Genomic DNA, 23647 nt, shown 5'->3' with positions numbered 1-23647 from the left:
ATTTATCGAATAAACTACACTCTGATTATCACACCAGAAGACCCCCACCCTGTTGGATAACCGATTAGCCCACAGCTCAATCGCCACAATGATAGGGAAGAGCTCCAGGAAGCACAGATTCCTGGTCAGCCCAGCTTGGACCCACTCCCCGGGCCAAGCTTCCGCACTCCAGTCCGCTACCAACATCGCCCCGTACCCTCCAGAACCTGCTGCATCTGTATACAGGTGGAGCAACTGATTGGATTAAGGCGGTCTCTGCCAAATACATATGCCATTGAATTTGGCCAGGAACAGTTCCCACACCGCTAGATCCTCCTTCATCTCCTCCGAGATGTGGATTCTCGCTGACTGTGGCTTGGAGCCCCCCAAACATGCTTCCAACATCCGTTTGAACACACGCCCCATGGGAATGACCCTCCCAGCAAAGTTCAACAGGCCCAAGAGGGCCTGTAATTCCTTCACAGAGATAGAATTTGCCCACATAGTCCTTTTGACTACAGCTGCTAACCTTTCCAACTTGTCCGCAGGCAACCGACAACGCTCCGCTACAGAGTCTATTTCGATTTCCAGCGGTACACCGAACACGCTCATGAGGTGCACCATGCCGCGCATTAATTCCCCGCACTGCGTAGAATTTGGTGCCCCCACCAGCAGGAAATCGTCCAGATAATGGGCGATGTTGCCTGAATCAGTGTATTGGGATACGGCCCAATGGAGGAATGAACTAAATGCCTCAAAATAGGAGCATGAAATCGATCAGCCCATAGGGAGGCACTTGTCCACGTAGTAATCCCCCACGAAGCGGCAGCCATTAGTCAAAACGACTCTGGGTTGATGGGAAGGAGCCTGAAAGCTGACTCTATGTCCAACTTCGCCATCAGCGCTCCCACCCCTGCCCTCCGGACAATGTCCACCGCCGATTCAAACGATTGATATTGAACCGAGCACAGCTCTGGTGGAATGGCATCATTCACTGACCTCCCTTTCGGATACGAAAGGTGTTGAATCAAGCGAAATTTTCCCTTTTCCCTTTTTTGGGATTACCCCTAACGGGGACACAACCAAACCCTTGATAGGTGGCTGCGGGAACGGGCCCGCCATGCGCCCCAGGCGGACCTCCTTATCCAACTTTTCATTTACCACTTCAGGCAGCTGGTAGGCGGATTTTAAATTGCGATGCACCCTCGAACCTTCCACCCGGCCCCCCACCGGGATAAGGAAACCCACCTTTAGACCAGACAGCAGCAAGCCTGCTACTGCCTGGTTCGGATACCTCGCAAGCCATGGTTCAAGGGCGCCCACCCTCACTGGGGTGGCCGCTCTTCCCAGTGGAGGCAGGCTTACCTCCCCCACGCTCTCCTGCCTGGTCGTGTTTTTTAGAGCACTCGGTACCCGGGTCCTGCCCCCCGCAGTATCGACAGACGTGATGAAAGGAACACGCGCTCCCTCTGTCGCACGCCTTTTCTTGATACTTCCAACACTCCCATCCCTTTCTTCGGGCCCTAAGTCCCGACCGAAAGGGCTGGTTGCTTGCTGCAGGGGGAGGTGATGGCGTCACCTCCGGCCCCAGCTTAGACCATAAGGACATCTCAATAGCTCCGAATAAGAGGGAAGGGTTAGCCGCCATTTTCCTGCGATACCCCATGTCATAGTCCCTCCATGCTCCTTCCTTATGGCATTTGTAAACTCTTTCTATGGTATCCTGATATTTCAAGATATCCGCCCCCTGGTCCGGCCACCTCGCCAAGTAGCAGGAGGCCAGCACACGAAAGCAGCTCACCCATTCCTCGTAGGAGTCGGGCCTCTTGAGCTTTTTCGGCCCTGTCCCGTCCTCGGCCCTCTCCTTCTGCTTTTGAGCCTCCGCTGACAGCTCAAAAATATTCACATACTTCCTAGCCTGTATTTTTTTCACCATCTTCGATTTGAGATGCTCAAATAGTGAATGCATGGTGAAAGAAAATGAGTCTCCCTCAAGCGCTGACTTTCGCTTATTCGCAACACTAAACCGCCGCCCTGCGGCACGGTGGCGGGTACCACCGAGCCCTGGCTGGCGCTCACAGCTACGCCGCTAGCGCCCCTACTTTCACGCCTGCGGGCCCTACCCCTATCTGACACTAGCGTCCTGAGCATCCTGTACATCCTCTTCTCTCCTTTTTTATGAAAACCCAAGGCCCCCTCACTCTATGAGCTAGACCCTGGCGAACTAGAGTCACTCTCATCCTGCGACCCAGCCCCCCCAGATTGCTCACCCTCCACAGGCTGCAGCTGCCCCGCCGACGATGTCCCTGCGCCGTCCGCTGGAACCTGTCCTGCTGCAGGCAGCACCGCTCCACCAAGCCTGGATCGAGGCCGCTCCTGAGTGTCCATCTGGGGAAACAAAGATAAGAGAGGAGTACCAGCCACCTGAGGGAAGGAGGGACCACGCACGCCACACTCATACACAGGCTGCTGCGCAGTAGGCGCACCCATCTGCCCCCCAGACTGACTCTGCTGCACAAACCCCCTGCCTGCAGTGTCCCCTGGCCCCCACATGCATTCCTCATGACCCTGCATAGTAACATCATGCATTGGAAATGATTGATCTACGTTAAACATCCTGGGCCCAGTTCCTGGGTTTTACAAATGTAATGTATTGTCCCTTGGGCCATGTGCCCCAGGGCTCATTGTGCGGTTCCCCCCCAAGTAGATTGTTTGTAGGGACCCACTCCGCATGCGCAAAACCCTCTGATGTCTCTCCATTACCACCCTAATCTGCCCCCCCCTCCCCCCGGCCGGCACCCCTCTCCTACCTTGAGGAGATAGGGATGCGGAGAGAGCGCTTCTCTTTGCGCCTCTCCGGGCCAAGCCGACATGTCCTCTGGCCAGGCCCCGACCGGAAGTTCCGCCCGCCACGTGACCGGAAGTGGGCGGGCCACAACCGGGACCGGCATGGAGGAATACAACGCATCAGCGGCTGACGTGAGTGCCGGATGCTGCCCGACCGCTGGGCCACGCTGTTGTGGGTGAGGGCCGGGAGGGCCGGGTAGTCCCACTTGAGCCAGAGGTGTGGCGGTCGGAACGGGCGCGGCATGCGGGGTAGGCCCAAGATCAGGCCCACCACCGCATGCGAGCGCCACAGATTGGGGCACATCTGAAGGCTGTCCGGCCACAGGATCCACCCTGGGCCCATCCGATACCACAACATGTCTGGATGCGGCCCCGGGTGTCTTCTGATTAAGTGGTGTGGTGGTAGGCTCTGGCGCCATCTGCGAGGTAGGCCGCAAATCGGGCCTACCCTCACAGACGATCTCCACGTGTTGCGGCCTTGCCAGGGGCAATACGCCCCCATCGACACCCTGTGCCCTGATTCGGGCACAGGCACCTGAGTAGGCCCCGTGCCGGATGCGGGACCGGATCCAGAAAATACCGGGCCTAGTACAGCAGTGAGGGACTGCATCAGAGACCAAACGGCCGCCAGCTGTCCCTCCTGCAACCCTAAAACGGCTACTGCCTGATCTGCACCACTGGGGCCTGCTCCACAAACCCCAGAGGCGTCCCTAGAGGTGCTAGGCCAAAATGAAGGACCCTTACCACTCGGGCCTACCCTGACTAATCCTGACCCCCCAGCCTCCTCTAATGGTCTACCCCTTAATCCACTCCCTCCTGCCTGGGAAACTCCCACCCTACTAACACTAGTGGGTAAATGGGCCTGGAGGGAATGATGGCCTAGCCTCAGAGATGAGCCCTGAGGCCTAGGAGAAGGGGGCACAATGTCCTGATCACTTATCTCTTTTTCCCTATCCACAGGCGTCCTTCTCCCTGAAGATGAAGCCTCATCCCTGAACCGCAATGGAGGAAGAGAAGACCTGCGAGACCTGTCCATGATGAAGCAAAGAAATTCTCTCAGCTGAGTGAAGATGAAGATTCCAGATGTTTCTGAACAGAAAGAGGGCCTCAAACTCCCAGAATCCCCTTCTTATCTGTGAGTAGAAACCCCTCCCTTAGATCTGCAACACTGTTGCAATCTAACCTACAGCTCCACACACACTCCTCCTCCCTGCAACCTTAACCCTTAAGACGCTCCAGGCTGATCTAAGGCCCTGCACTTACACACTAGATACACTGTCACATAATAATAATGCTGCCTGTGTATATAAAGATGGTGCCTGTGTGAGAATCCTGCGCTAGATACACTGTCACATAATAATAATGCTGCATTCTGTGTATATAAAGATGGTGCCTGGGTGAGAATCCTGCGCTAGATACACTGTCACATAATAATAATGCTGCATTCTGTGTATATAAAGATGGTGCCTGTGTGAGAATCCTGCACTAGATACACTGTCACATAATAATAATGCTGCATTCTGTGTATATAAAGATGGTGCCTGTGTGAGAATCCTGCACTAGATACACTGTCACATAATAATAATGCTGCATTCTGTGTATATAAAGAAGGTGCCTGGGTGAGAATCCTGCGCTAGATACACTGTCACATAATAATAATGCTGCCTGTGTATATAAAGATGGTGCCTGTGTGAGAATCCTGTGCTAGATACACTGTCACATAATAATAATGCTGCATTCTGTGTATATAAAGATGGTGCCTGGGTGAAAATCCTGCACTAGATACACTGTCACATAATAATAATGCTGCATTCTGTGTATATAAAGATGGTGCCTGTGTGAGAATCCTGCGCTAGATACTGTCACATAATAATAATGCTGAATTCTGTGTATATAAAGATGGTGCCTGTGTGAGAATCATGCACTAGATACACTGTCACATAATAATAATGCTGCATTTTGTGAATATAAAGATGGTGCCTGTGTGAGAATCCTGCACTAGATACACTGTCACATAATAATAATGCTGCATTCTGTGTATATAAACATGGTGCCTGTGTGAGAATCCTGCACTAGATACACTGTCACATAATAATAATGCTGCATTCTGTGTATATAAAGATGGAGCCTGTGTGAGAATCCTGCGCTAGATACACTGTCACATAATAATAATGCTGCATTCTGTGTATATAAAGATGGTGCCTGTGTGAGAATCCTGCGCTAGATACACTGTCACATAACAATAATGCTGCATTCTGTGTATATAAAGATGGTCCCTGTGTGAGAATCCTGCACTAGATACACTGTCACATAATAATAATGCTGCATTCTGTGTATATAAAGATGGTGCCTGTGTGAGAATCCTGCGCTAGATACACTGTCACATAATAATAATGCTGCATTCTGTGTATATAAAGATGGTGCCTGTGTGAGAGTCCTGCGCTAGATACACTGTCACATAATAATAATGCTGCATTCTGTGTATATAAAGATGGTGCCTGTGTGAGAATCCTGTGCTAGATATACTGTCACATAATAATAATGCTGCATTCTGTGTATATAAAGATGGTGCCTGGGTCAGAATCCTGCACTAGATAAACTGTCACATAATAATAATGCTGCATTCTGTGTATATAAAGATGGTGCCTGTGTGAGAATCCTGCGCTAGATAAACAGTCACATAATAATAGTGCTGCATTCTGTGTACATAAAGATGGTGCCTGTTTGAGAATCCTGCACTAGATACACTGTCACATAATAATAATGCTGTATTCTGTGTATATAGAGATGGTACCTGGGTGAGAATCCTGCACTAGATACAGTGTCACATAATAATAATGCGGCATTCTGTGTAAATAAAGATGGTGCCTGTGTGAGAATCCTGCGCTAGATACACTGTCACATAATAATAATGCTGCATTCTGTGAATATAAAGATGGTGCCTGCGTGAGAGTCCTGCACTAGATACACTGTCACATAATAATAATGCTGCATTCTGTGTATATAAAGATGGTGCCTGTGTGAGAATCCTGCACTAGATACACTGTCACATAATAATAATAATGCTGCATTCTGTGTATATAAAGATGGTGCCTGGGTGAGAATCCTGCGCTAGATACACTGTCACATAATAATAATGCTGCATTCTGTGTATATAAAGATGGTGCCTGTGTGAGAATCCTACACTAGATACACTGTCACATAATAATAATGCTGCATTCTGTGTATATAAAGATGGTGCCTGTGTGAGAATCCTGCGCTAGATACTGTCACATAATATTAATACTGCATTCTGTGTATATAAAGATGGTGCCTGTGTGAGAATCCTACACTAGATACACTGTCACATAATAATAATGCTGCATTCTGTGTATATAAAGATGGTGCCTGTGTGAGAATCCTGCACTAGATACACTGTCACATAATAATAATGCTGCATTCTGTGAATATAAAGATGGTGCCTGTGTGAGAATCCTGCGCTAGATACACTGTCACATAATAATAATGCTGCATTCTGTGTATATAAAGATGGTGCCTGTGTGAGAATCCTGCGCTAGATACACTGTCACATAATAATAATGCTGCATTCTGTGTATATAAAGATGGTGCCTGTGTGAGAATCCTGTACTAGATACACTGTCACATAATAATAATGCTGTATTCTGTGTATATAAAGATGGTGCCTGTGTGAGAATCCTGCACTAGATACACTGTCACATAATAATAATGCTGCATTCTGTGTATATAAAGATGGTGCCTGGGTGAGAATCCTGCGCTAGATACACTGTCACATAATAATAATGCTGCTGTCTGTGTATATAAAGATGGTACCTGTGTGAGAATCCTGCGCTAGATACACTGTCACATAATAATAATGCTGCATTCTGTGTATATAAAGATGGTGTCTAGGTGAGAATCCTGTGCTAGATACACTGTCACATAATAATAATGCTGCATTCTGTGTATATAAAGATGGTGCCTGTGTGAGAAACCTGCACTAAATACACTGTCACATAATAATAATGCTGCTGTCTGTGTATATAAATATGGTGCCTGGGTGAGAATCCTGTGCTAGATACACTGTCACATAATAATAATGCTGCATTCTGTGTATCTTTTTTGACATCTGGAGATCCTTACACCCGTTAGATAAGGATTACACTCACTTCTCCCATCCCCATTCCATGTTCTCCAGACTGGATTACTTTTTCTGCCTTCCCGATGCCCTAGATTTCATATGCTCTATGAGCATCTATACCTGCCCATGATCCGACCAACGACCTAGTCATAATGGATCTAGACTCCAGACACACCATTAGATCTAGACCCACCTGGAGGCTACCCCATCACCTCCTTTCAGACATTCCCTTCAGAGAGGAGATCAGAAAGGAAATAAATTTTACCCTCCGCATTAATGACACTCCTGATATGCGTGATGACATGATATGGGGGGCATTCAAGGCCACTACTCAAGGTCTCTTAATACGTAAACAGGCCCACCTGAGGAAATTAGTGGGCCTCTCCCTGTCCCAAGCTCTTTGTAAGTTAAGGGCTCTTGAACTGCAAAGACGCATCTCAGACGCCGCAGACAGTGACCTGGAGGTTAAGGACCTTAGACGACATATATATCACTTAGAATTTAATAGGACTCAAACTATCCTCCTTAGACTAAAACAGCTTGTGTACTCAAAAGGTAACAAAGTGGACTCCCTGCGTGCCAACAAACTTAGACACCGCACAGATGCATCCCGTATCCATGAGATTAAGCAGGGCACACAATTGTTCAGACTCCCGTCCCTGATTGGTTAGCAGTTTAAAAAGTATTATTCTGAATTGTACAACATTCAAGATGAGGCTTCGTTTCGGAAGGCTCCTTCAGAAACTATAGGCCCTTTTCTGCACTCCCTGAAACTCCCTACTTTAGACGGGGCCCATATTGAAAGTATTGATGTCCCCTTCACAGGCCAGGAGGTCATACAGGTGATTAAAAAACTAAAACCCCTAAAAGCCCCCGGTCCTGACGGCTTCACTGAAATTTTCTATAAGAAATACAGTACCTTAAAGAGATTGTACCCATTCTCCCTAGATTTTTAAACCTGGCTATGGATGAGGGCAAATTTAGTAGTGAGTTCCTAGAGGCCTCCATCATCACAATCCCCAAACCCAACAAAGACCCAACCCTATGTGGTAGCTATAGACCCATTTCACTCATTAACATGGACGTTAAAATATATTCCAAAATTCTAGCCAACAGATTAGCAAGACTGCTTCCAGCTCTTATTGATCCCAACCAAGTGGGATTTATCCCTGGGAGGGAATGTCCAGATAACACCAGGAGGTTACTTAACATCCTCCTTGAGGCTAAGAGGCTCAATAACCTGCTGGCTGTGCTTTCCCTCAACGCCGAAAAGCGTTCGACAGGGTCCGTTGGGAATACTTGTGGACGGTCCCGGAAGCCTTTTGGTTCCTGACGCAGATCATACAAGCAGTCTGAGCCCTGTATTCAGCTCCCACGGCCTCGGTCAGGGGACTGGGGTTTAACTCTGCTCCCTTTTCCATCTCAAACGGCACCCAACAAGGCAGTCCCCTCTCCCAATCCTCTTTGCGCTCACTATTGAGCCCTTAGCCGCTGCCATCAGAGCAGACAGGGAACTTGCGGGAGTTACACTCCATGGTACGGTCCATAAGGTGGCCCTGTTCGCCGATAACACCACGATATTCTCCTCCAGACCCCTAAAGGAGGTCCCTAGGGTCCTGTCCCTATTAGAGACATTTAGTGCCCTTTCATTCTATAAATTAATTCTAAATAAATCAGAACTATTCACTTACGGCTTCCCTGAGGAAATCTCCAAAAGCTTACATGAAAAATACAAATTTGTACCTAACAATACTTACATCTCCCATTTAGGAGTCAAATTGTCTAATTCACTATCCCAAATAATAGACGACAACTATAAACCCCTTTTAGCTGAACTTCGTGCTCTAAACCAGAAGTGGAACTATAAATGCATTTCATGGTTAGGTCGTATAGCCACCCTAAAGATGAGCTACCTCCCTAAGTTAACGTATGTGCTGAGATGTTTGCCCATTAGGGTACCTAGAACTTTCCTTATCCAATTCCAGAGTGCATGCACTAAGTACATCTGGCAGGGAAGACACCCTCGGGTTGCCCATAAACTCTTGCAGTACCCCAGAATGCATGGGGGAGTGGCTTCTCCATCCATTTTCAGATATGCTGAGGCAGCCATGCTCACGCATATATCCCAGTGGGGGGTGAAAGACTCCAGTAGTAAATGGAGGTCGATTGAACAGGCCTCCCTACCTTTCGACTTAGCCCTGAGGGACTTCATATGGACACCTCCTCACTGTAGGAGAAATCTAGCAGTAGTAAACTTGTTAATCCGGGAATGCTTAGCTGCCTGGGAACATCTGCTACACTATCCCCAAGTGGCCCCTCACCCATCCCCAACCACATCCATGGCTGGCCTCCTCTACGGCCTACCGGACTCACATCCTGCAGCTTGGGCTAGGCTGGGCATCACGAGGGTTGCGGACCTTTGGTCTGCATCTCCACGAGAAGCATTTGTTACTCTCAACCACCTTGAAAGCTCCTCACCCACTCCACTATACATGAAATTTGAATACACCAGGGTCATTAGTTTTCTGTCCAGTTGGGGTTTCAAGCCTTCATCCACTCACCAACTCACCATATGGGAACCTAGATGGCAGCAGGGGCTCCGGTTAGGTAAACCTTTATCTCTACACTACACTATAATATAAGGTGCGACACCGGTAGACAAAGCCCAACACATTTATAAGTGGGAGCAGAAGTTAGACTTTATAGCACCTACCAAGGAATGGCACCGTACGCTTCTACTCACGAAAAAAACACTACACTGCATCACCATTTATGAAACCTACATCAAACTACACTCATACTGGTACTATGTCCCAGCTAGACTTGCCTCAATCTTTCCTAAGGCCTCTCCAGCCTGCTGGAGAGACTGCTCACGTATAGGTGACATGACTCACATCTGGTGGAGCTGTCCCAAGCTCAAACCTCTCTGGAATAGGTGCTTCACTACACTTGCAAATATGGGTATTTCCCTTCCTAGAACCCCCTTCACTTAGGCATTTGCAAACTACCCAGGCACTATGGCATGCTCTGTATATACCTTTTCTCAGCAGTCAAACTTAATATAGCTAGAGCATGGAAAAGAACACATCCCCTAGCATGGCCAGATATTGTATGGGAAATAGACAGACAGGCAGAAGTCTTGATCCAGACAGCATCTTCTATCTTCATCCATCCTGCGAGGAGCGGGTCCAACTTCAAGACATTCAACGCGGAGCCTCCTCTACATCCGGAGTCTTCTTACTAAATGAAGGTACCTTTAAGTGACATCATCCAAGATGGCATCCCTTCAATTCCAATTGGCTGATAGAGTTCTATCAGCCAATCGGAATTAAGGTAGAAAAATCCTATTAGCTGATGCAATCAGCCAATAGGATTGAACTTCAATCCTATTAGCTGATTGCATCAGCCAATAGGATTTTTTTACCTTAATTCTGAGTTCTATCAGCCAATCGGAATTGAAGGGACACCATCTTGGATGACGTCACTTAAAGGTACCTTCATTCAGTATGAAGACTCCGGATGAAGAGGGTGCTCCGCGTCAGATGTCTTGAAGATTGACCCGCTCCGCGCCGGATGGATGAAGATAGAAGATGCCGTCTGGATGAAGACTTTTGACCGTCTGGAAGACCACTTCGCCCGGTTGGATGAAGACTTCTCCCGGCTTCGTTGAGGACTTTGCCCGGCTTCGCTGAAGACGTCTCCCAGTAAGGTGATCATCAAGGGGTTAGTGTTAGTATTTTTTTTAAGGGGGTATTGGGTGGGTTTTAGAGTAGGGTTGGTAGCTAATTTAATTTAATTATATTTAATTGGATTTAATTTATTTAATTTATTTATTTAATTTAATTATAGTTGTCAGGCAAGTCAGAATTTCTAAGAAGATAAAAATTTTACTTTGGTTAGGACCGCAGCTGCTGAGATTTTAATATGTGGTAATGTTGCTGAGGAGTGTGAGGTAAGCAAATAAACTACCTAGAGGGTAGTGTGCTGGCCTCATGTAACTATTCAGCAGTTTAATGTGGAGGTTTAAGAAAAGGAAGCACTCAATTGTTGCCACCTGTGCTAACTTAAACACTAAAACATGCAGCAGAGCTCTTGTAAATCTGGATGTTAGTAATAAACTGTTTAGTAAGGAAATCAAAACAATATGCTAAGCTGAATTGCATAAAACAAATTAAGTAAAGAAAACTAGACAGAGGTACAGAGTTAAACTCGACATACGAACTGCAAATAACATGTAGGAACTTTGACAGCATAAGTATTTAGCAAGCTTTATACCTTTGAGAGAAGTGAAACCTTTCAGGCTGAACCGGTGTGGTTTGTAGGCAGAGAGGGTCTTGAGCGTGGAGTGCAGCGGTGCAGGCTGTTTGCTGAATTGAGGGTAGTTCCGTGAAGCTGGCGTGTGACGTCACCGCGGAATGATCCGTTGAGGGGCAGCTACTGAGAGCCGAGTCCGGATAGCGTTTAACAGAGGAGATTCGAGATAGAGTTACTACAAGGTATGTAGTATAGCGGTAGTTTGGCAAAACAAACAGGTAGAAAGTGACATAGAACAAAGTCACAGTATGTCACTTTGAGAGAGAGTTCCGGTGTCCAATAAAAAGCACAGGGGATATCAGTAGCTCAGTAGGACTTAACCTAATTCAATACCAAGCAAAGTAGTGAGGGTTGATGGGACATTTATATGAATGAGTGGAAAAAGTAATTGAAATTTAAAGGTATAGCATGGAATGTGCAAAGCAAAAAATGAAAAAGGCAGGGAACAAGGTAATAACGTGACAGGACCCCCCCCCTCAAGGAGCAACCCCCGGTGCTCAGGGTCTTGGACGGTCCGGGTTCCGACGATGAAACAGGGCAACCAACCGGGGAGCCGAGATGTTAGAGGCAGGCTCCCAAGAGTCATCATCGGGAGAGAAGTCCTTCCAACGGATCAGATACTGGAGAGAACCCCGGGCACGTCTGGAATCCAAGATCGAATCCACCTCATATTCCATGTTAGGATCCGCAAGTATGGAAGGATCTGGAATGGGGGGAAAAGAATTCCTGAGTGCCCTGTAGGGTTTCAACAGGGAGACGTGGAAAGTAGGATGAATTCTCATGGTTTCTGGCAGCTTGAGGCGAACAGCATTGGGGTTGATGAGTTGAGAAACAGGATACGGTCCAATGAATAAAGGTGATAGTTTCCTCGAAGGAGTATTGAGTTTGAGATTTTTTGTGGATAACCACACTAGGTCTCCGATAGCGTATTTAGGTGATGGTAACCTCTTCTTATCGTAATAGAACTTTTGAGTTTTCTTCGCCTCGTCTATAGCTGCCTGTATGAGAGCAAAGTTAGAAGAAATGAGATCCGAGAGTTCACTTACATTGAGCGAAGTGCATTGATTATCTGGAAGAATCTGAAACCTGGGGTGGAAACCATAGTTCACAAAAAATGGGGTTTTATTGGTAGTTGAGTGGACGGTATTGTTGAAACAGAATTCTGCATAAGGGAGATGAGAGGACCAAGTGAGAGGCTGTGATGAACAATAGGTTCTGAGAAATTGCTCCAGCCATTGATTCGTCCTCTCAGTTTGCCCGTTTGTCTGAGGATGGTAAGCGGTGCTCAGTTTCTTGTCGATGGAGAAGATTTTGCAGAATTCAGTCCATAGCCTACTAGAAAATTGGGTACCCCGGTCGCTTAGTATGCTGTTAGGAATACCATGATGTTTGAAAACGTGGGAAATGAGCAGATGGATAGTTTCTGAGGCTGTTGGGAGCTTATGGTAGGGAATGAAATGGGACATTTTACTGAACAGATCAACAACTACAAGAATAGTAGTCTTGTTATCGGATTTTGGCAGATCTACGATGAAATCTACTGCGATTTCCAACCAAGGCCGAGTAGGAGTCGGTAGAGGTATAAGTAATCCATAGGGGGAATGTTTTGCCTTTTTAGAAGTGGTACATTGTGCACAAGAGGTGATATGAGTGCTGATGTCATGTGTTATACCAGGCCACCAGTAAGTACGTCCAATAAGTTCTTGGGTTTTCTTAAGACCCGGGTGTCCTGCGAGTAGAGAATCATGAGAGGATGAGAGTACCATCTTTCTTAGGCTAGGAGGAATATACAATTTGTCTTGGAAATAGAAAAAACCATCCTGTTTTTTCTGTAATTGAGACAAAGGTTTGGATAAATCGTTGTTTTGTTCCTGTTGGAGAAACGACTTGGAGTCAATAGCGAAAGATAGAAAGTTCTGCAAAGGAATAACAGTGTTCTCAGGAGTCTTGGAACGGGTGTAAGTGGGCAATCTAGATAAAGCATCAGCCTTATGGTTTCTATTTGCAGGACGGTACACGATTTGAAAATTGAACCTAGAAAAGAAAAGGCTCCATCTAACCTGTCTAGAGGATAGAATTTTTGTTGTTTTAAGGTACTGAAGGTTTCGATGATCCGTATAAATAACCGTTGGAACGGTGGTGCCCTCAAGTAGGTGTCGCCAGTGCTCAAGTGCCATCTTGATTGCCAGCAATTCTTTATCGCCGATGGGATAATTTTGTTCCGAGGTAGATAAACCGTGGGAGTAGAAGGCAACTGGATGTAACGGTTTATCGATACCTTGGCGTTGTGAAAGAACTGCACCTACCGCAACATCTGAAGCATCTACCTCCAGAGTGTAAGGTAGGTTGGGGTTTGGAAACCTTAGAATAGGTGCAGTGGTGAATCTCATTTTTAGATGGTTAAAAACCTTCTGGGTTGTTTCATCCCAACTAAAAACAGTAGTAGTTTTCGTGAGATTAGTCAGTGGTTTGGTTATGCTGGAAAAATTCTTTATGAATTTGCGATAGAAGTTCGCAAAGCCAAGAAAACTCTGAACCTCTTTTCTAGACTTGGGAGTAGGCCAATCTACAATCGCCCTGATTTTTGCATCTTCCATACGGATGCCAGTTGAATTTATTTCATACCCTAAGAAAGTAATGTTTTGGGAATTGAAAATGCACTTTTCAGCTTTAGCATATAAGAAGTTACTGCGTAACCTAGAAAGGACCTGTCTAACATGTAGAGTATGTTCAGCCAAATTTCTGGAATAAATCAATATGTCATCCAGATAAATGACAAGAAAAACATCAAGGAAATCCCGAAAAAAGGTCATTGATTAGGTGTTGAAAAGTGGCAGGGGCGTTGCACAGGCCAAAAGGCATGACGGTGTATTCATATAGTCCGTACCTAGTACGAAACGCCGTCAGCCACTCATCGCCACTTCTAACACGGATAAGATTATACGCTCCCCTAAGATCTAATTTAGTAAAATAATTTGCCCCTTCCAACCTTTCTATCAATTCCGGAATTAGTGGTAGGGGGTACCTGTTCTTTATTGTGACTTTGTTTAACTGCCTGTAATCCACAATAGGCCGTAAGGAGCCGTCCTTATTCTTAACAAAGAAAATGCCGGCTCCTGCTGGCGAAGTGGATGGGCGTATAAAGCCTTTTCTTAGGTTATCTTCTAGATAATCCTTTAAGTGGGCGAGTTCAGGTTTGGAAAGGGGAAATATGTGCCCATATGGAATTTGTGCACCCGGTATGAGGTCGATAGGGCAGTCATATTTCCTATGGGGAGGTAAATTTTCGGATTCAGTCTTACTAAAAACGTCAGCAAAATCTTTGTACTCATCAGGTAAGTGTAAATCTGGTTTTGATAAGACTGTGTGCATGATGTTTACTGGAAAACAAGTAGTGGTACAAAACTTTGAATTGAATGAGAGAGAAAGTGTGTTCCAGGAAATACATGGGTTATGTAACATTAACCAATTTAATCCCAGGATAACTGGGGACACAGGAGATGAAATAACATCAAAAGTAAGATATTCAGTATGATGTTCTTGGGTAGTAACTAGGAGAGGTATAGTTTGGTACTGAACAGGACCGGATGAAATAGGTCTACCGTCAATACCTCTCAATAAAACAGGAGATTTCTTTTGCATGAGTGGGATTTTATTTACATGTGTAAATTCCTTATCTACATAACAGGCAGTAGCTCCTGAATCAATAATTGCGGGAACCTGGAGGCGGTGGAGATCCCACTGAAAAGAAAGGGAGAGTTTACAGTAGGGGTTTCTTAAATCAATAGTGTTGCAACAAGTTAAAGGGTTATGGGACTCACCCTTATTAGTTTTCAGAAGAGATGGACATTCCTTTACGGAGTGTTCGTCCGAGGCACAATAAAGGCATAGATTATTCTCTCTTCTCCTGGTCTTTTCCTGAGCTGTCAGGGGCCCCTTAAGGAAGCCAATCTCCATAGGCTCAGCTTGATGTTTACTAGTGGAGGGTGTAGTAGTAGTGTGTCTCTTTGTATAAGCCTCTGGGTAAGATCTTTCATTTTGCCTCTCTCTTAAGCGTCTGTCTATAGTAATGCAGAGGTTCATTAAACCCTCTAAGGTTGTGGGAAGCTCAGTTCGGGACAACTCATCCTTAACCGCGTCTGAGAGACCCAGACGAAACTGATTCCTTAAGGATAAGTTGTTCCACTCTGAATCCTTTGCCCACCTCTTGAAGTCTGTAATATAATCTTCTACCAACCTCTTTTTTTGTTTTAGAGCCCTAAGAGCTGTTTCTGCAGTCTGTTGTTTGAATGGGTCTTCGTATAACTGACCCATGGCAGTGAAAAAATTTTCCAAGGAGTTTAGAATAGTCTCATTGGATTCAAAAAAAGTGTTTGCCCAGCTACGTGGTTCCCCCCTAAGAAATGAAATAGTGGTCAAAACTCTAATCCTATCATTAGGATAAGACTGTGGTTTGAGCGTGAAGAGAAGCGGGCAAGCATTTTTAAAGTCCCTGTAGTGTGCCCTATCACCATAAAACTTTTCAGGCAAACTAACTTGAGGTTCTGGTGTATGTAGCTTGGTTTCTAAGTAATCTTTTATGTAAGCTTTTAAGGCAACATTTTCAGCTTTGAGTGTATTGAGACCGTCAGTGAGCAAATCAACTCTGTTGCTGAGAGTCTGTATTAGTGCAGTTATCTCAGCTGGGTCCATGTTAAGGTAGGCTTGGTATTCTGTCAGGCAAGTCAGAATTTCTAAGAAGATAAAAATTTTACTTTGGTTAGGACCGCAGCTGCTGAGATTTTAATATGTGGTAATGTTGCTGAGGAGTGTGAGGTAAGCAAATAAACTACCTAGAGGGTAGTGTGCTGGCCTCATGTAACTATTCAGCAATTTAATGTGGAGGTTTAAGAAAAGGAAGCACTCAATTGTTGCCACCTGTGCTAACTTAAACACTAAAACATGCAGCAGAGCTCTTGTAAATCTGGATGTTAGTAATAAACTGTTTAGTAAGGAAATCAAAACAATATGCTAAGCTGAATTGCATAAAACAAATTAAGTAAAGAAAACTAGACAGAGGTACAGAGTTAAACTTGACATACGAACTGCAAATAACATGTAGGAACTTTGACAGCATAAGTATTTAGCAAGCTTTATACCTTTGAGAGAAGTGAAACCTTTCAGGCTGAACCGGTGTGGTTTGTAGGCAGAGAGGGTCTTGAGCGTGGAGTGCAGCGGTGCAGGCTGTTTGCTGAATTGAGGGTAGTTCCGTGAAGCTGGCGTGTGACGTCACCGCGGAATGATCCGTTGAGGGGCAGCTACTGAGAGCCGAGTCCGGATAGCGTTTAACAGAGGAGATTCGAGATAGAGTTACTACAAGGTATGTAGTATAGCGGTAGTTTGGCAAAACAAACAGGTAGAAAGTGACATAGAACAAAGTCACAGTATGTCACTTTGAGAGAGAGTTCCGGTGTCCAATAAAAAGCACAGGGGATATCAGTAGCTCAGTAGGACTTAACCTAATTCAATACCAAGCAAAGTAGTGAGGGTTGATGGGACATTTATATGAATGAGTGGAAAAAGTAATTGAAATTTAAAGGTATAGCATGGAATGTGCAAAGCAAAAAATGAAAAAGGCAGGGAACAAGGTAATAACGTGACAATAGTGTAGTGTTAGGTATTATTGTAACTTAGGTTAGGTTTTATTTTTCAGGTACTTTTGTATTTATTTTAAGTAGGTAGTTTATTAAATAGTTATTAACTATTTAGTAACTATTCTACTAGTTAAAATAAATACAAACTTGCCTGTAAAATAAAAATAAACCCTGAGATAGCTACAATGTAACTATTAGTTATATTGCAGCTATCTTGCACCTAGATTTAGAGTTTTGCGTTAGAAGGGGTGCGTTAGCTACGCATGTTTTTTTCCCCCCGCACCTTTTAAACAATGCTGGTATTTAGAGTTCTCTGAAGGGCTGCGTTAGGCTCCAAAAAGGGAGCGTAGAGCATAATTTACGGCCACTTCAACTCTAAATACCAGCGTTGCTTACGGACGCGGCCAGCTTCAAAAACATGCTCGTGCACGATTCCACCATAGGAACCAATGGGGCAGTTTGAGCTGAAAAAAACCTAACACCTGCAAAAAAGCAGCATTCAGCTCCTAACGCAGCCCCATTGTTTCCTATGGGGAAACACTTCCTAAGTCTGCACCTAACAGCGTAACATGTACCCCGAGTCTAAACACCCTTAACCTTACACTTATTAACCCCTAATCTGCCACCCCCGGTATCGCTGACCCCTGCATTTTATTATTAACCCCTAATCTGCCGCTCCGTACACCGTCGCAACCTACATTATCCCTATGTACCCCTAATCTGCTGTCCCTAACATCGCCGACACCTACATTATATTTATTAACCCCTAATCTGCCCCCCAACATCGCTGTTACCTTACCTACACTTATTAACCCCTAATCTGCCAACCGGACCTCGCCTCCACTATAATAAATGTATTAACCCCTAAACCGCCTCACTCCCGCCTCGCAAACCCTAGAAGAAATAGTATTAACCCCTAATCTGCCCTCCCTAACATCACCGACACCTAACTTCAAGTATTAACCCCTAATCTGCCGACCGGACCTCGCCGCTACTCTAATAAATTTATTAACCCTAAAGCTAAGTCTAACCCTAACACTAACACCCCCCTAAATTAAATATAATTTAAATCTAACGAAATAAAATAAATCTTATTAAATAAATTAATCCTATTTAAAGCTAAATACTTACCTGTAAAATAAACCCTAATATAGCTACAATATAACGAATAATTATATTGTAGCTATATTAGGATTTATATTTATTTTACAGGCAACTTTGTATTTATTTTAACTAGGTACAATAGCTATTAAATAGATATTAACTATTTATTAGCTACCTAGTTAAAATAATTACAAAATTACCTGTAAAATAAATCCTAACCTAAGTTACAATTAAACCTAACACTACACTATCAATAAATTGATTAACTAAACTATCTACAATTATCTACAATTAAATCAACTAAACTAAATTACAAAAAAAACAAACACTAAATTACAAAAAAAAAAGATTACAAGAATTTTAAACTAATTACACCTACTCTAAGCCCCCTAAAAAAATAACAAAGCCCCCCAACATAAAAAAATGCCCTACCCTATTTTAAAATAAAAAGTTAACAGCTCTTTTACCTTACCAGCCCTTAAAAGGGCCTTTTGCGGGGCATGCCCCAAAGAAAACAGCTCTTTTGCATTTAAATAAACATACAATACCCCCCCCAACATTACAACCCACCACCCACATACCCCTAATCTAACCCAAACACCCCTTAAAAAACCTAACACTAAGCCCCTGAAGATCTCCCTACCTTATCTTCACCACGCCGGGTATCACCGATCCGTCCAGAAGAGGGTCCGAAGTCTTCATCCTATCCGGCAAGAAGAGGTCCAGAAGAGGGTCCAAAGTCTTCATCCTATCCGGCAAGAAGAGGACATCTGGACCGGTAGACATGTTCATCCAGGCGGCGTCTTCTATCTTCATCCATCCGGCGCGGAGCGGGACCATCTTGAAGCAGCCGACGCGGATCCATCCTCTTCTTCCGTCGACTCCCGACGAATGAAGGTTCCTTTAAGTGACGTAATCCAAGATGGCGTCCCTCGAATTCCGATTGGTTGATAGGATTCTATCAGCCAATCGGAATTAAGGTAGGAAAAATCTGATTGGCTGATTGAATCAGCCAATGAGATTCAAGTTCAATCGGATTGGCTGATCCAATAATCCAATCAGATTGAGCTTGCATTCTATTGGCTCTTCCGATCAGCCAATAGAATGCGAGCTCAATCTGATTGGCTGATTGGATCAGCCAATCCGATTGAACTTGAATCTGATTGGCTGATTCAATCAGCCAATCAGACTTTTCCTACCTTAATTCCGATTGGCTGATAGAATCCTATCAGCCAATCGGAATTCGAGGGACGCCATCTTGGATGACGTCACTTAAAGGAACCTTCATTCGTCGGGAGTCGCCAGAAGAAGAGGATGGATCCGCGTTGGCTGCTTCAAGAAGGTCCTGCTCCGCGCCGGATGGATGAAGATAGAAGACGCCGCCTGGATGAACATGTCTACCGGTCCGGATGTCCTCTTCTTGCCGGATAGGATGAAGACTTCGGACCCTCTTCTGGACCTCTTCTTGCCGGATAGGATGAAGACTTCGCACCCTCTTCTGGACAGATTGGTGATACCTGGCGTGGTGAAGATAAGGTATGGAGATCTTCAGGGGCTTAGTGTTAGGTTTTTTTAAGGGGTGTTTGGGTTAGATTAGGGGTATGTTGGTGGTGGGTTGTAATGTTGGGGGGGTATTGTATGTTTATTTAAATGCAAAAGAGCTGTTTTTTGGGGGGCATGCCCCGCAAAAGGCCCTTTTAAAGGCTGGTAAGGTAAAAGAGCTGTTAACTTTTTATTTTAGAATAGGGTAGGGTATTTTTTTATTTTGGGGGGCTTTGTTATATTTTTAGGGGGCTTAGAGTAGGTGTAATTAGTTTAAAATTCTTGTAATCTTTTTTTACTTTTTGTAATTTAGTGGGGGGGGGGTTTGTAATTTAGTTTAGTTTATTTAATTTATTTATTGATAGTTTAGTGTTAGGTTTAATTGTAACTTAGGTTAGGATTTATTTTACAGGTAATGTTGTAATTATTTTAACTAGGTAGCTATTAAATAGTTACTAACTATTTAATAGCTATTGTACCTAGTTAAAATAAATACAAAGATGCCTGTAAAAAAAATATAAATCCTAAAATAGCTACAATATAATTATTTGTTATATTGTAGCTATATTAGGGTTTATTTTACAGGTAAGTATTTAGCTTTAAATAGGATTAATTTATTTAATAAGATTTATTTTATTTTGTTAGATTTAAAATATATTTAACTTAGGGGGGTGTTAGTGTTAGACTTAGCTTTAGGGGTTAATACATTTATTAGAGTAGCGGCGAGGTCCGGTCGGCAGATTAGGGGTTAATACTTGAAGTTAGGTGTCGGCGATGTTAGAGAGGGCAGATTAGGGGTTAATACTATTTTTTATAGGGTTTTTGAGGCAGGAGTGAGGAGGCTTAGGGGTTAATACATTTATTATAGTGGCGGCGAGGTCCGGTCAGCAGATTAGGGGTTAATAAGTGTAGGTAGGTAGCGGCGACATGGGGGGGGGGCAGATTAGGGGGTAATAAATATAATATAGGGGTCGGCGATGTTAGGGGCAGCAGATTAGGGGTACATAGGGATAATGTAGGTTGCGGCGGTGTGCGGTCGGCAGATTAGGGGTTAAAAATTTTTATTATAGTGGTGGCGATGTGGGGGGACCTCGGTTTAGGGGTACATAGGTAGTTTATGGGTGTTAGTGTACTTTAGAGCACAGTAGTTAAGAGCTTTATGAACCGGCGTTAGCCCAGAAAGCTCTTAACTCCTGACTTTTTTCTGCAGCTGGAGTTTTGTCATTAGAGTTCTAACGCTCACTTCAGCCAAGACTCTAAATACCATTGTTAGAAAGATCCCATTGAGAAGATAGGATACGCTATTGACGTAAGGGGATCTGCGGTATGGAAAAGTCGTGGCTGGAAAGTGAGCGTTAGACCCTTTCCTGACTGACTCTAAATACCAGCGGGTGGCCAAAACCAGCGTTAGGACCCCCTAACGCTGGTTTGAACAGCTAATGCAGAACTCTAAATCTAGGCGTTAGTGTTTATTTTATAGGTAAGTATTTAGTTTTAAATAGGAATAATTTAGTTAATGATAGTAATTTTATTTAGATTTATTTAAATTATATTTAAGTTAGGGGGGGTTAGGGTTAGACTTAGATTTAGCAGTTAATAACTTTAATATAGTGGTGGCATTGGGGGCGGCATATAAGGGGTTAATAAATGTAGGTAGGTGTCGGCAATGTTAGGGATGGCAGATTAGGGGTTAATAATATTTAACTGGTGTTTGCGAGGCAGGAGTGCGACGGTTTAGGGGTTAATATATTTATTATAGTGGCAGCGATGTCCGGTTCAGCAGATTAGGGGTTAAACATTTTATTATAGTGTTTGCGATGTGGGAGGGCCTCAGTTTAGGGGATAATAGGTAGTTTATGGGTGTTAGTGTACTTTCTAGCACTTTAGTTAAGAGTTTTATGCTATGGCATTGTAGTGTAAACATTTTTAACTACTGACTTTAACCCTTTAAGGACACAGCTTTCAGTTTGCTCAATTGTTTTATGACGGAAAAATTCCGTCATATGTCCTTAAGAGGTTAAAATGTGGTACTCGTCTTGACAGGAGAGGGTGTACCTCTCACTTTTTCTCAGACTCGTAATACCGGTGCTATGCAAGTCCCATTGAAAAAATAGGATACGCAATTTACATAAGTGGATTTGCGGTATTTCCAAGTCTGGCCAAAAAAGTGATTGGTACACCTGCACCTGCAAGACTCGTAATACCAGTGAGCGTTAAAAAGCAGCGTTAGGACCGGCTAACACTGCCTTTTAACCCTAACGCAAGACTCATAATCTAGGTGATAGAATGTCTGAAGTATTCAAAATGTCTAAAAATGAATAGCACTATTATTTTCATTTCAGATCTGCATCTGGTATGCCATGCATTCAAAATTCATTAGAAATATGAAATATATTGCATTCCTATTGAGATGCAATGCAATGCCAGGATGTTGAATGCTGTGGTTCTGTGAAGAGCAAATGATTGATAATGTAACTGTTTATTAATATGATCACTAGAAACATACTGTGTTTGGTATTGGCGTATTGGATATATACCATCTATAATTAATATTGTAAATGATTAATATAAGGAAGTAAAGTAGGTTAAATAATCACTTTATAAGGATGTATTGAATTGTGGCAGTGATTGATGGTGGGACTGTATTTGCTGGTTGTCTGCTGCCCCCTAGGGGATTAAAATTCGTAGGACAGCCAAATGAATTGTCTATTAGAGCACATACAGAGCCCATCAGGGAGGCGTCTCCCAGGTGACCAATGAAAGGGACAAGCTTCCAAAGGGCCTATTATATCGTTTCACCAATGATTAAGATTATATAAGCTGAATGCAAGAGGAAAAAAGAAGGAGGCTGGCTGACTTTTGCTGAACTGGACTGATAACTTGTTGCGTGGGACACAGTCAATCTTTAAGCAAATTGAGCTACCGTTTTATTATCCATATTGCAAATACCCTTATTTTCATATGAGGTGAAACAAGTTTTGGAAGCTGAATTATCGATTTGGTCATTTTGGGTGAAGTATACGCGATTGATAAATATATATATAATATTTAAATCAAAGGTATTTAGTAACTATAACTAAATTGCAGTTAGTAATTTTAAAAGGAAAATTTGTATTTTAAAACTTGTGTTTCATAGCCCTGTGTATTTTACAACTAATCATTAATGCTAAGTAATTTATCTTTGCAAATATACAAATATATTTTAGAATTGGTCTTAATTGTAGGTAATTAAGAATTTTTTTCAGCTTAGATAAATTGGCATTCAAACTGACTGTTTACATTACGAATATATATACTTCTGGTGTTCTAATTATAATTGTATTGGAATCATTTGTGGGTTAAATAACTTAATTGTACTAGCCTGAATATTAGTGGCTCATATCTTGGTATCTCATTGTGGTATTTTAATGAAATTCAATTGTGAATAAGGTTAATAAATAAGGTAATTTTTATGATCTTTGCATAGCATATTATAACAGTTTAAACTTGTATAGTTTTGATTCATATCTGGTTCTCTATAAATATAATTCAATGTGTCTATAAATTTTAACTAATATAAAGAATTTAGGAATTTACATTAATTTTATTGTTTTGTATATTCATTTTATTGGGGGTTTGCTTTTAAAGAATAATTATTAAACATATTGTATTATAACCCAACCATATACTGACATATTATTTGGAGACACCGCTATAGATATTATTAATATTTATCACATTGATATGATATATTTGTAGTAAATAGAAAATATTTTTTCAAAAAATGTAAAAAAAATGAATCTAAAAAAATGATTATTATTTTTTGTTGCTGTGATTAATATCTTGAAATATTATAAAAAATTAATTTTTGAAAAATTGATAAAAAAAATATGAATTTTTAATATTTCAAAATTAATATTAATATTTTTGAAAATATTTTTTTTTCTTTTTCTTATTGGCCAAAATTGTATTAGCATTTTAATTTATCTAAATACTAAGCCAATATAATAATGTCTGTGAATCATTTAAATCTGTACATAGTATTGAAATTTGTTCCCTGAAATTACCCCTTAATTCAGGCGATGTCCTTAAGATGGACATTATAGGCCAC

General features: G+C 43.0%; 1 protein-coding gene across 1 annotated transcript in view; it reads left to right on the top strand.

The window, feature by feature from the left end:
* LOC128636603 (uncharacterized) overlaps positions 1-23647 on the top strand; it is a 263930-nt gene that overhangs the window by 20796 nt on the left and 219487 nt on the right. The window contains 1 exon segment of the mRNA XM_053689596.1: positions 3787-3868. Coding sequence (XP_053545571.1) covers positions 3787-3868 — 82 coding nt within the window.

Source organism: Bombina bombina, chromosome 7 (genome assembly GCF_027579735.1).
Source record: "Bombina bombina isolate aBomBom1 chromosome 7, aBomBom1.pri, whole genome shotgun sequence".
NCBI lineage: Eukaryota > Metazoa > Chordata > Amphibia > Anura > Bombinatoridae > Bombina > Bombina bombina.
Note: the sequence above shows the minus strand (reverse complement) of the source record. Positions and strands in the feature narration are given on the sequence as shown.